The sequence below is a fragment of the Lepidochelys kempii genome, chromosome 1 (genome assembly GCF_965140285.1).
Source record: "Lepidochelys kempii isolate rLepKem1 chromosome 1, rLepKem1.hap1, whole genome shotgun sequence".
Classification (NCBI taxonomy): Eukaryota; Metazoa; Chordata; order Testudines; family Cheloniidae; genus Lepidochelys; species Lepidochelys kempii.
In genome coordinates, this window is record NC_136380.1 from 82034450 (window position 1) to 82049293 (window position 14844).

Here is a 14844-nt window from a genome sequence, read left to right on the forward strand (position 1 = left end):
ATGCCGGCCCTGGCTTTTAGATGCAGAAAACCAGTTATTGTGACACAGGTGGGCCATGGCGTTTTTAATAATATGTTGGGGCGGGCTTCAGAAAGGAAAAGGTTGAGAACCCTTGTTTTATTGGACCAACTTCTGTGGGTGAAAGAAAGAAGCTTTTGTGTGCCACATAGCTCTTCTTCAGGTATTTTTTTTTCTTCAGAGCTCTTCAAATGCTTTCAGTTATTTAAGCACATTTAATATAAACAACCCCAACTTAGTAGTCATAATCAACCTTAAAGTATATATTGTACACTTGATCTTTGTGCAGAACTCCTATTGATACCAATGGGAGTTCCACACATGGAACGAGGATAGAACTGGGTAAGTGTTACCAGTTCTGCTAGAATATTTGTGATACTCAGACTTTAATGAAAGATAAAAATGCTATCTTATCCTAATAGTGAATTCACTAACAGTTTGGAAAAGTTTTAGGCAATGACTATAGAATTAATAAAAGGCATGAAAGGTCATGTGCTTGATCCTTAATGCAAATCTAATGGCTGAATAAAATCAATATTAAGTACAAATAATCTAACCCAGTGGTTTCCAAACTTGTTCCGCCGCTTCTGCAGGGAAAGCCCCTGGTGGGCTGGGCTGGTTTGTTTACCTGCTGCTTCCGCAGGTTCGGCTGATCGCGGCTCCCAGTGGCCGCGGTTCGCTGCTCCAGGCCAATGGGAGTTGCTGGAAGCGGCGTGGGCCGAGGGATGTACTGGTCGCCACTTCCAGCAGCTCCCATTGGCCTGGAGCAGTGAACAGCGGCCAGTGGGAGCTGCGATCGGCTGAACCTGAGGACCTGTCTGGTAAACAAACTGGCCCAGCCCGCCAGGGGCTTTCCCCCCACAAGCGGTGGAACAAGTTTGGGACCCACTGATCTAACCTTTTTGGCTGATGTTACCCCTGAAGGTCTCACGTCTGTTCCATCACTGATTCTGTACTAGAGTTTCTTCAAATCACATTGATCTCTAAAAGCCATCATGAAAGAATATTGTACCTCTCATGGGACACTGGAAGAGGGGTTTGATTGTAAATATACAGTACTGCCTCATCAAAAGACTTTTTAACAGTTTGATCTTAATAGTAGTCACAGCCACTTTAAAGGAAAAATTCTAATCATTTCATTTTAATGACGACTGTGGTAGTTACAGAATATTTAACCATTCAGAATTTGGACACAGTTTATAACCTTTTTTTCAGACACATGTATGCATTGAAATTATATTGGTTCAGTTACTATTCTTACTCATCAACGTTTGATGTACTGGCTGTCATAAGCTATGCAGCCTCACCAGGTAATAGTTGATGTTGCCATTTTATTCTTAGTGTATTTTTAAAGACTTGATTCTAATCTAAAGTTTTATGAAAATGTATTTTGTTCTGTATTTCTGTACAGAATTTCAGACACAAGAGATGCTGATAAAGCAAATAATTCCCCACGCTCAGAAAATAGGACAACTGACAGGTAAGAGTCTGAGACCTGCTAACCCTTAAAAAGATCCTTATACATTCTTATTACTTTTATTTTATTAGTGATGCATATATCAAGGATGAATAGAGAACATAAACAATGGTGTGTGAAGTGACAAAGATTTCAGAGTTGGTCAGAATTTTTTTTTAATTTAGGTGAAAAATTTTTTCATCAAACTTTTCAGCAGAAAACTTTGACTTTGTTGAACAAATGAAAACTGAAAAACTGAAAGCAGTTTTGGTAGCTGAAAACTAAAAAAAAAATAAAAAAAATGGGTTGGAGGTTTTTGGTTTTTCAGAGAAAAATATCGAAAAGTTTTGAGGAAACCAGACACTTTCTGTGAAAATTTTCATTTTGTCAAACCCAATTTTCCATTCTCAAAAAGTTTTGACCTGTTCTAGGTTTTTTGTTGAGTCAGGGATGACCACATTAAATATATGCTGGGATGACTGAACAATACTGTAAACATACCATCTAAATTAATGTTGGCACATGAGTAATTTAAGTCTCCATTTAAGAAGATAAAGGTCATAAAAGCTCAGCTATTATATTTATAAATGCAATTGGTCAAATTCCCTGCTGGTCCAACTTCATCAAAGTCAGTTATATCAGTGCTAAATTATGTCCAATATAGTTGGTTTTGATAACCAAACAGTACACGTAAGTGTAACCCTGGGAAGTGGTGAGATAACTCTAAAGTGAAACTGAGTGACTATGACACGTACAAGTGAGACTATGCTTTCGTATTAAGATTTCTCACAACTTTGTTGTAAATCAGTATGGTAATGATATGTGAAATATTATATAAACTGGGTTTTACGTTGTGGCTGAAGATAATTCTGAATATGCCTAGAGGGAAATTCAAAAGAGGACTCATGTGGAACTTAAATGGTACATAGGATTTGCACTAGCCCTCTACTCATGTTCCCCTGATGAATGTTCATAACAAGAATTGTGATAGATTCCATACTATATTTATCCTCACTAGTTCAAAAGTTGAGACAGTAGGACAATAGGACTTATGAAATGCAAAACTCTTATGAGGAAATCGCTATAGGGTAGAATGTCAAATAATCTTGTAGGCATGTACTTAAATATACAGCATTCATCATCCATCATCATCCATCACGGCAACTCCCAAAGGGATGTAGTCTCCTTGTAAATCATGCGCCACCCAGATTGATCTCTAGTTCTTAAGATGGTTCTGGCTGGATATTCAGTCCATGGCCATCATTGATGATCTTATTACAACTCCAAAGCTTTTGGTGACTACATGATCGCTGACTCTAAAGCGGCATTCCTCAGTAAATGTTGAACTTTGTTGAACTTCCATTCTAATAATAAGACTGTACTAAGAAAGCAGCTGAAACCAAACCAGTGCTGATGGAGGTGGTTGCTGGCTTTGGTTACAGATGAAGATGAAGGGAATCGAGAATGTACAGCATTGCCACAATAATAGTATCTGATTAAGAAACATACAATTCAAAATGTGAAAACAAGAGATTTTTTAAATGTTTTGGTGGCTATAAAATGTAGTGTGGTGACATGGATGGATATATAATGATCAAGATTTTTACAAGTGGCTAATGATTTTGGGTGCCCAATTTGAGACACTTTAAAGTACTCTGATTTTTCAGAATACCCTCTGAATATAAGGACCCTTCAAGGTATCTTAAATTGGGCATCCAAAACTGAGGGTCCTGAAATCACTAATCACTTTTGAAAATCTTAGCCAACATATGTAACTATAATTGTACCAATTAGTGTTTATAATTCCATCCATTAAAGAGTGCTGTGATAGTAAAGATCTCATTCCTTAGTTTATCAATTAAAATCATAACTTCACTGAAGAACAATGAGCAAACTAAGTCTCTTTCGTTAACAGACAGTCCTGGACTCCTTCTAACACATCAGCCACCACCTCTACACCTCCTGTGAAGCACAAAAGGTATTCAAGGTCACCTTTGTTTTGCTCTCCGAGGATATATACAGTACTGTTGTGCATCAGTAATGTGTTAAGATATATTGGAACAATGACTTCCTCTAACAAGTTTGGAATTCTTTTAAAAAGAATTCTGCTCCTGAAAATTATCATTATCTGGCTATTCCCCACTGGACCACTGTGAGGGCCGGGACATTCTTTTTACTGCCTATTTGGGTGGGGTCTACCACTGATTCTTGATTAGAGCCGCTACACACTACTGCACTACCAATGAACAATAATAGTACTGTCTTCTATAATGGATAAAAACGAGGGTTAGAAACTTGTTTGATTTCAATGGCATTAGCTGGGAGATGGAGAGAATTGGCTATGGAATAGAGAACAGAGTTGCCACCTGTAAGGTTCAGAACACCGGGACACGCAGTTGGATCCTGAGTCGATAAAACTGGACAACTGGCAGTGTGTACTGAGTACCCTTACAGATTTCCCAGGAAAGTTACCTCAGAAAAGGGAGATTCTGGGAAAACCTGCCCAGGTGGCACCCCTAGCAGAGAACTGAATTATTAACTAAAAATAGGCTGCTGGTGGATATCCATTTTCTCGTGCGTTTCCTTCCTGGCAGCACCTCCCAAATTCCGTCCCTTCTGGCTTTGCTCCAGTTCCATCTCCATTCCATATATTAACATGATCAGCAATTAAATTGTTGACATTGAAATTAAAGTATTGTTGTGTGCTAGCATTAACATCCCTAATGAGATTAATGGAGGTCAGACAGTTTACTCCCCTCAGTCATTAGGCTTTTTCCTTAGGCTGTCTGCAGACTTGGGAAGACACCACTGCATGAATTATACTTGGTTCACATTTGGAAGGATTTTCTTCACAGCAATGATGGCTACAAACTTACTTTTGTTCAAATGAAAATTTAGATTCTGCAGAATCTGAATGTGTTATGGAGGCCACGTAAATACATCAAGCTGTCCAGATCTGTCAGCTGGGCTTGGGTGTTTCACCCATCCGGTTGTCCCTCATGAGACCTGTTTTATTGGCACAAGGGGCTAAATTCTTATTTCACTTGACTTGCATCAAAGAAGACCTTGGACCAGAGATTGTATTTTGTACATTGGTGGCACCATTATAATTAAAGGTTTCGCTTTATGTCCACTTGCATTAAATTTCCATAAAAATGCTCTAACAGAGTGAACAGAATGGTGTGTCAAGATGGTGGTTGCTATGAAGGCACTGGAAAATAAGTTTAAGAGAAGAAAAATAATTTAGGAAATGTTATAAGCATTTTCTATGTTACCTCTGATATTCTAATATTCTCCTTTCCAAATATTGTAGGGATAAATAGAATTAAATTGCTGTTCATCCACTAAACGCTATGTGCTCATACTCTATAATTGAATTATTCATTAATACTTAACAGGCAGTCTTGGATGCCACCACCAGTCTCCGGTTATAAGAACACCACAGTTACTGTGGAAAACAAAGGGTAAGAACTAAAAATTGCATTTAGGTGTTTATTATTATTATTATACCTGATCCTGCAAGGTGCTGAGGACCCTTAATTTCCACTGAATCAGCTCTCAGTAACAGATGTTTAGGATATTCAGAAAAACTTGTGCTAAAATTAGCTGTAGTTATGTAAGAAGTGAATGTTTAGTTTTTAATGCTACAGCTGCATCTGCTTTCTATCTGATGAATAATGAAACTGCTCACATCTCAATGTTAAATATGGATGAATTATTGAAAATGTGTATATATGCACACATAAGATGTGGGCGTTATCTTTATTATTCATACTAGTGAAAAATTGCTTTGTGATCTCAGTGTTTCTAAGTGAAATTGTATTTACAGAAGCAAAATTATATTAATGGAACTTAGTTGGACTACTCACATGTATAAATTTAAGCAGGTGCATACATATTTGCAGGATTGGGGCCTAAATGGCAGTTCTGCTCTCAGCTATGTGTGTAAAATTCTCCCTGAAGTGTGTGTAGCTGTAGAAGTGGTGGGGAATTTGGCCCAGAATGTTTGTTTTGAAAAAGAAATACAATTTAAAAAAGTTATGAGAGGAAAAACACAAACAAGCAAAAAGACTACAATGAATTTCAACAGTGTTGGAGAATTATTACATTGCGATACTGCGGGTAGTCTAGTAAAGATTATATTTCCCTCTCTCTTCTTCCCCAGTGAAATAAGGACAGGGGTGGATGTACTAGTCAGGAGTATATTGGTGGCTTTCACTCACTCCATTTTCTGAAGCATCATAAGGACTGATTTATTGAAAGCTTAGAGTTGTTCAAGAGAGAAGGTTTCACAGTCTCTTAATTTTTGGGCCCTGGTCTTTTTCTTCACAGCTTCCACCTGTGGGTGACTAATGACAGATTACACTACCTCCTCTGAAGCTGTAGTGAGCTAGCCACTAATTCACTTGTGATGCCTGCGGGCCCCACTGTGGCCTAAAAACATTACCTCTTAGTGACACAGAGCATGATTTTTGTTGCAGGGAAGTGAATGAGGAAGGATAGTATGGTGGTTAGAAATGTGTACATAAGCTTTATTTGTAGATATCTGTTTATATGTTATAGGCGGTGCTTTCCGACACTTTCCACTATAAGACTCTGTTTTCAGTTTGCAAACTTTTAACCATCTGGGCTGAAACTTCCTATGTCAGGTGTCTGCCTCAGACTGCAGAATTAAAACAAACAAAAAATTAGGGGGAAAATGTTGCTTAGCTCATGTAAAAAATTCCTACAGATGTTTTGCTGAGACGTTCTCGCAAGTCTATGCTTTGGAGCAAGGCATTGAAATTTGATAGGGGGTTGCCCTATGTCAGGGATAAGCCTTTTTCCTATGAAAATCCACCCAAACTTTGCCAAGTTGTATGCAAACGTGAAAGCTTATATGAACACATGGGCCCATTGTTGACCTGCTTATAATTGTTTAAATATATTCTTGCATATATTGAGCACGTGCACTTTTCTCAGTAAAAAGAAAAACTTTGCACATACAAATTATGCATAAAAAGTATGTATATAAAATGTGGAGTTTTATATGTATAAAGCTGAATAAATCTTCAACCTGTCAAAAAATTTATACCTACATAACTTGAAATGTGATATCTGATTTACCCAAAAATTTATTAAAACAAAAAGCCACAAACAAACAAAGAAACAAACAGTCAAAGAAACAAACAAACAAACAAACCCACTAACTCTCTTATGGTAGGATGCAATACGGACAAATTTCAGCTGCTTTTGTTTTGTTTTTACTAAGTTGTTGGGAGTTGTGGGGGTGGAAGTCTGAAAACTGGCCTTTCATTGGAATGCTCTTTCCAATTTTACTGTGGAGTGGCTATGAATATTTCTGTAATAACAAATGAATGTATAGCTTTTTGTGAAGGAGCACACTAATTTCACCATTCTCAGTATTCTATTGCACCTCTTGAACCTCTTTCTAAATGGTAAATTAGCAAATAAATTTTCTTCTTAAAGAAAAATGCTTCGATTCCTTTCATTGCATATTTTACTACAGGCAGTCCAGAACCCTACCAGATTCAACAACCACAACCATAGTTGATACTAAACGGTAAGAATGAGCACGCTGTTTATGTTATAATTAATTCTGAAACATACTGTAGAAGTGAGTTTTTTTCTGTGCTGCAGTACAGTTCCTTTCAAGCCATTTAGCTCACTACAGCAGTGCTTCCCAAACTTATTCTGCCGCTTGTGCGGGAAAAGCACCTGGTGGCCCGGGCCGGTTTGTTTACCTGCCATGTCCGCAGGTTCGGCCTATCGTGGCTCCCATTGGCTGCGGTTCGCTGCTCCAGGCCAATGGGAGCTGCTGGAAGCGGCGGCCAGTACGTCCCTCGGGCCGCGCCGCTTCCAGCAGCTCCCATTGGCCTGGAGCAGCGAACCGCGGCCACTGGGAGCCGCAATCGGCCAAACCTGTGGACCCGAGTAAACAAACTGGCCTGCACAAGCTGTGGAACAAGTTTGGGAACCACTGCACTACAGAATAGCAACTCTGTGATAATCCTGAGTATTCTCTGGAGGTCTTTTGCCAATGGATAAACTTCCAAATGGATAAGTAGATGCAATACTTCTGCTTCCTTTTGCTTTTGATTTCAAAAACAATTTGTATCCTGGCATTTTCCTGAACACTTGTGCTCTTTTTCTTTTTCCCCCTTTCATTTTCTTTACTATGTGTGTATCCATAGAGTTGTTGTAGCTGTGTAGATCTCAAGATATGAAAGAGATAGGGAGTTCTGTGGAGCTCAAAAACTTCTTTCACTAACAGAAGTTGATTCAATAAAAGATATTACCTCACCCACCATATCCCTGTTCATAGAGTCAGCAGTTTCAGGAAGTTAGAATTCAGCATGGATGCGATTAACGTAGCTTCAGTAACTGTCTATATGCATAAGACTTTTAGGGCTCTTCTGGAAATTACATTACAGCCAATTTCATACCCTTCTATAAAAAACTGTTTTCTTGCTGTAGTGTAGGGTATGTATCTAAGATTTATGACTAACTCATACCCTGGCTAGTGTAACTGTGGGGAGAGCAGAAATGGAATCTGGGGTGTTGTCTGCTATAGTTATCCTGGCAGGGCAGGATTCCATCAGAGGGCTGCAGCTCCATGATGTGGGGTGCATTTTGCTGCTCCTGTGAGTGGAAGCAACCTGCATCCCGTCATCTGCCATCTAGTGCTTGCTGTTGAGAGAGGACACGCACCAGCCAACATAGGGGGAAGAGTCCTGTTCTCTACGCAGCAGATTAAGTCCTCTTGGGGATATGATGCATAGACATGAGCATTAGCTGTTTTGATCTCACAGCAGTCCACATCTGTGCGCAATGTATTAATCATGCCCTACTATTTGCTTTGTGGGAGGAAAGGCTCCCCACTTTTCCCTCCTTTTACAGTGGAGATGGCATGATTGTGCCCATAGAAAGTTGCAAACAAGAAAGCAAAAAACAACAATAACAACTACAAAACCCAACAACAAAATACACAAACATACACTGCATAAACCATTGCCCTCCCCCCTGCCCAACAAACAGCTTGTGGCATTTTATAAGGAAATTTCTATCTTTGTCTATATGGGTTTTTATGCTGATTTAATCTTCTGCCACTGTCATTTTCATATAATCTAGCCCACTATATAATTTTAGATGACTGCAGCTATGCCTACTGGCAAAAAGAGGAGTTGAACTATGACACTTCTTATTACTCCAACTCTTTTTTTGTTTGTTTTACCATAACATATTTTAATTTTTAAAGATGGTGAGAGGTATTTCTACTGTATACACATAGCATATAATATTTCTTTTATGGTTTTATCCAACCTGCTATACAAGGACTGTTTTGAGTCAAATGAAGATGTAAGCATTGCAATTATTTTAACCTTCTTAGTTCGCTATCATCTATCTGTTTAACCAAGATTCAAAATCACTGCTCAATAGAAGTACGGCACCTGATGCCGAAGTTTAGTTTCTGTTACATCATTGCTTGCTGCTCCCATTCTCATCAAAATGATGGATTTTTTTTAGAAATGCTGATCATAATGCATTTATTTTGGATTAATTTCAATATCTCACTACTGTCATGGCAATTGTAGAAGTATCCCAAGTAAGAGAACTGCAGAATGACTGGTAATGTCTTCCCAGCAGACAACCACCAAGTATTGAGCAAGGGAGGAGTAGAGAGTTTTACCTGTGTTAGGGTTCCTTCCCACTCTGAATTTTGGGGTACAGATGTGGGGACCCATATGAAAGACCCCTTAAGCTTATTTCTACCATCTTAGGTTAAAAACTTCCCCAAAGCACAAATTCTTTCCTTGTCCTTGGACGGCATTGCTGTCGCCACCGAGTGATTTAGACAAAGATTTAGGAAAAGGACCACTTGGAGTTCCTATTTCCCCAAAATATCACCCCAAACCTCTTCACCCCCTTTCCTGGGGAGGCTTGAGAATAATAGACCAACGAATAGGTTAACAAAGTGAGCACAGACCCGACTCTTGGGTTTTTAGGACACTAAAAACCAATCAGGTTTTTAAAAGAAGAACTTTATTATAAAGAAAAAAGTAAAAGAAGCACCTCTGTAAAATTAGGATGGAAGGTAATTTTACAGGGTAATAAAAAGATTTCCCTCTAGGCTTAACTTTAAAGTTACAAAAACAGGAATAAACCTCCCTTTTAGCATAGAGAAAATTTACAAGCTAAAACAAAAGATAATCTAACACACTTTTTTGCTATTACTTACAAGTTTTGTAATTTTAACTGTATCATTTCAGTAGGAGCTGGGTTACCTGCTTGGTCTTTCTCTTTGTCCTGAGAGGGAACAACAAAGAGACCACAAATAAAACCTTCCCCCGCAACCCCCAGATTTGAAAGTATCTTTTTTCCTTATTGGTTCTTTTGGTAAGGTGCCAACCAGGTTATTTGAGCTTTTTAACCCCTTACAGGTAAAGGAGGGATTTTATGCTACCCATAACTGTATGTTTATAACAACCTGTTTTGGACAAAATTGATATGATTCTATTCCTTGGCCTCCTTTCTTCTTTCCACCTTATTCTGGCCTTCCCACTGCTAGTATATTCCCCTGCCTTCATTACTTCTCTTCTCCCACAGTGCATACCCCATACACACACAATTGCCCCGCAAGGCAGGCATTGTCCTCATGAGACTTTCATGACACAATTAATTCCTGGAGCACCTCTGATTATGGTGACCATATGTCCTGTTTTGGCCGGGACTGTCCCTTTATTAAGACCTGTCCTGGCTGTCCTAACTTTTTTGGCAAAAGTGGGCATTTGTCCCATTTGCTTTTGCCAATTGATCATCAGTTGGCAAGAACAAACAGGACAAATGCCCACTTTTGCCAAAAAAAAGTGGGGCACGCGTCCTTAGGTGGGTGCAGAGGAACATGCAGGTACGGGGGAGTGGCAATGCCAGCTCTTGGGGCTGGGGGGGGAGGAGAAAGGGCTCCGGCAATCTGTGGGGAGACAGGGTTTTGGCGAGCAGCAGCACCAGCCAAGCAGGGGGACAGGCCAGGCTTAGGCAATGCCAGACCCACACAGGGTGTGGGGGGCAGCAGGGCTCGGATGATGAGTGACACCAGCCCCACATGGGGAGCAGGCTGGGCTTGGATGAGGGCTTGCATGGGGAGCGAGGGGGGCAGGGCTGGGGCTAGCCCCATGTGTGGTGGGAGGAGGGAAAGGGCCAGTACCACATGTAGCGGGGGGGGGCAGGGTTCAGGTGAGTGGCTCAGGCCAGCCCCACGCGGCGTTCTGATTTCCCTTTGGGAAATATGGTCACCCTACCTCTGATTGGTGTTGCCACCCTGTACTTGGCCATCAAAGATGGGAGTGAAGTGATCAGTTGTTCATATTCGTAAAGCGCTTTGAAGATGGACATGCTATTTTTCAGTGCTCAGTATTATTATAGCTAATAATAGCCACCAATCAAAGGAGAGCTTCCCACTTTGCTTGAAGCACGAAGGCCATGAAGTGGCGTGTTGAGCAGAGTTGCAGTAAGATTAAAATCAGAAGCAAACAGAGAGATGTGGAAACTACATAAGCAGGACTACCATAACATGGCCAAGCGTGGTGAGTCAGAGCACCACTAGCTTAATTCTAGGAAAAAGACCCTGTCTGTCTATCCCATGTTTATTACTATGGTTTCTTGGAAGGCAGTCGGATAACAAGCAGGTGGCCCATTGCTGTGGTAGCAAAGGGTAATTTGCTAGACATCAGATTTTTAAAATTAAAATTTGTATTATTGCTATTAAGAGAAAGCTAGAGCGTAGAGATGAATCGTTCCTTTGGATCTGAAAGCAGTGAGATACAAGGTTGTCCTGATATCTTCAGGAAGGGAGTTACCCAAACATGGTCTGACTTCAAAGAAAGCTGTCACTAGTTTTCAGGTAGTCTTATGAGCCAAAGAGCTGCTCTGAATTTTTCTGAACTCACTATGTCCAAGCATGACATGAATTTCTATGATGTCCCATTTCAATTCCATGTTAGTTAAGCACTAATTACAGGACACTTAAAAGAAACGTGCAATCCATGTTAAGTATCTTATCAGTTCCACTATAATTGAGCTTTTGGCTGTCAACTGAGTGCTGAAATCAAAGATGCATTGATCTGAGTATGTACTTTGGAGAATAGTTAATTGAGGCATGATTGTCTAAAGTAAAAACAATATGTAAAAATATGATAGAAATGTCTTAGTATTTTATTTTCAATATGTTATCTATGTTGATTTATGCTTTATTCATACACTAAGAAAACATTGTCTTATAAGGAAGGAAAAGTAAGATGGACGGTTAGATTTTTAAATACTTGTGAGGTGCTCCAATACTAGTGTTTGCTACTTCACATCTGAAGCGCGTATGGTTCTCTTTCTACAGAATTGCTTCTTCAGAAAATTCAGAAGGGCCAAAGATGTAAGTTTGTGGTATTTTAAATATTACGCTTGTAAAGCTCTTAAGCTTGGAAATACAGCACAGTTCTGTGCGTATTGTTGTGTACTTGCTTATAACAGAATGAATAGATAATTTATCTGAGATTTTCCTGATCACACAGGAGCAAGCAAAGAGGACATACCACCCAGTATAAATCTCCTTATCCTTCAAATAGTTTGAGCATTTCAGTGTACAGAGCTCAGCATTTAAAAAACGAACAACCCCTCTCCCCCACACCCCCCAAACTGTTCCCTGATTTTAATTCCACAGTTGTCGTTATTACCACAACTAATGTCCCTCAATGTTGAACTGACTCTTTGGAGGCAATCAATAAATGGAAGAAGAGTAAATGAGGGAAAGAGCAAAATAATAGGAGGGGAAATGGTAAATGAAGGTATTATTTAAGGTAAAGACTTAACTTAAGCTAAATCCATATAAGGCCCTCTGACCGATTTAAGAGCGCCCACACAGAGGACCTGTGCCAGTTTAACTAAATCAGTTTCTAAACCTATTAGTTAAATAAGTAAAATATTCACACATAGAGAACACTTAACTGACCTGTAATTTCATGGATTGGGTCTATCTACTACAGCAGTTCTCAAACTTTGTTATAGTATAGATTCCATTTTAATAGACAGATTGTCTCTTTGACCACACACTCCTATTCCCAATCCGATAGCCCACCTTCCCTCCCATTTATGATCTTATAACATCCCTGTAGAGACAACCCCACTTATTAACAATAATATTAATTATTATTATTAATAATTAATATTATGCATGATTTAAGGTATTTTAGCTGTCTTTTAATGTGATTTAGCCCTTAGATCTATATACAGCCTGCTCTCTTTGGACTAATTACAAAAGTTCCACACAGCAGTTTGAGAGTCACTGGTCTCAGATCTTTTTGACATTCATATCACATCTATTCATTGCTGCACAATAAAATGTCTAGTTAGTTCTTGATCCTACTAACACTTTTGCACATGCTTAACTTTACTTCCACAAGTAGCCCTGTTGACTCATGGGAAAGTTATTCAAGTGCATAAGTGTTTGCAGTATCAAGGCCTTAGTCTGCTAAAGGTGTTGCAATTATTATTTTGGTGAGAGAGAAAAATAATCTTAAAAGTTAAGAAAAATCAACCAGTATTCTGCTCACATTACTCTTCATATGAAAAAGTTCATATCAGATCTTCAGGGATTTTTTTACTACAAGTATTTTCAAACCTTAAACAAACCACAATTTATTACTAAATCCATAATGTTAAAACAACCAATCCGGAAACACCAGTTTTTCACAAAGCTGAATGGGTCACAGCACTGATGTGCAAAGAAGTGTTGTATGTGTGGGTATATATGTAATTATAAAAAATCTGTGGAAAGTAGTTGTCCTTTCTCAAAAAAACCCTAACTCATTACTATATTATAAACATAGGAGATACAATGATGGGTACTATTATAACTTATATATATGGAATGAGATTTATATAACTCAGGCATGTTACTCATGGATTAAATATATATTTAACATTGTATTGCAGGACTATCTATTCATCAGAACAAACTACACCTGAGAGATCAAAAACTGCTGTAGACAATCAAACCAGAACAAGGTATTACAAATAGACATAATCAGAATGATTGGTACGGAATGGGATAGAGAAATATACTGTAATAGATTTATTAGACCTCAATATTTGGTGGGTTACATGGGTTCTGTGGATGAGGGGAAGCAGTGTGGACCAAGTTTAGGACTAGAAGCCAGGAACTCCATGAGTGCTAACCTTGGTTCTGTCAGTGATTTGCTGCATTATCTTGGAGAAGTCATTACACCTTTTTGTGCTTCAATTTCCACAGCTGTCAAATGGGAGTAGTGTGGTGGGAAGTAAAGACCCCCCCCACAGGCAGCAGCAGATACTAAAGGGTTAATGAAGAGAGCAATCACTCCCCAGGTGCTGCTGCATGGCTAGTTTGTAACAGCTGGGATAAAAATTTGCAACCCAGACAGAGCAGGGTGGCTGCTGGAGAAGTTGGGAGCCACCAGGGAGAAGTTCTACAGCATTAGATTGGGGGGAAGCTATCTAGCGAGAGCAACTTCCGGGCAGAAGGATCCAGGAAAAGGTTTACATGGAAAATGACTGAAAAGGCTGTACGTAATAAGCAGACCAGGGTGGCAGCAGGGGACCTAAACAAACAGTCCTTGCCTGCCTAATGCTGAGACCCAGAGGAGAGGTGAGCTTGGGTCCTCCTACAGCCTTCTGGACAGAAGGAGGAAGGGACTGCTGAAGCTCCAGATTCAGGCTGGCAGCCCTATCTTAAGACTATTGGACTTTATATTTGTTCCTGTTTTAACTTTCTTTGTTCCTTCCTGATGAAGAAGAGAGATAGGGATATTGGGTGTCAGGGCTGGTGGTTGGAAGCCCATCACAGGACCTTTAGGATCTTGGGGTGAGACCCCTTACTGCCTTGAAAGGGGAGGGACTCAAATGACCCAGCCACAGTGTGGAGCTATTAAAAGAGGCTGAGCACTACAGGCCACATTTTGGAGTGGATACCAAAAAGGAAACTGAGGCACGGCTGCCTTTTTTTCAAAGGTTTGGCCACAAGGGAGCACATTAAAGGGCAAGAGGCTGGATGATAGTAGTTTATACCTGCTTAACACAACTCACAGGCAGCATATAGTTAATGTCTGCACAGTGCTATGTGGGTAAAAGAGCCATGTTAGTGTTAGAGAGAAAAATGTAAACACAATTTAATGTGACAAATATTAAAATGTGTTTTTAAGAGTTAGTGTATATGGTACTGTATTTTGAAATACACATAGATAATATTAATCAATTATAAAAGTTGTCAATGAAGAATGTGAAAATGCTGATTATTTAAAATCCAGGCAAATTGGGAGGCTTGTCAGCATGGAAATGGTAAATTT

At 39.4% G+C, this 14844-nt stretch overlaps 1 protein-coding gene across 4 annotated transcripts in view; it reads left to right on the forward strand.

Moving 5' to 3' along the window:
* The window catches only part of SCEL (sciellin), an 83449-nt gene that overhangs the window by 35930 nt on the left and 32675 nt on the right, over window positions 1-14844 (forward strand). For all 4 annotated transcript variants that reach the window (XM_073326255.1, XM_073326349.1, XM_073326502.1 and 1 more), the window contains exons 6-11: window positions 1430-1498; window positions 3390-3452; window positions 4873-4938; window positions 6984-7037; window positions 11862-11897; window positions 13457-13528. In XM_073326255.1, the coding sequence (XP_073182356.1) occupies window positions 1430-1498; window positions 3390-3452; window positions 4873-4938; window positions 6984-7037; window positions 11862-11897; window positions 13457-13528 (360 nt within the window). The remainder of the gene's footprint in view (window positions 1-1429; window positions 1499-3389; window positions 3453-4872; window positions 4939-6983; window positions 7038-11861; window positions 11898-13456; window positions 13529-14844) is intronic.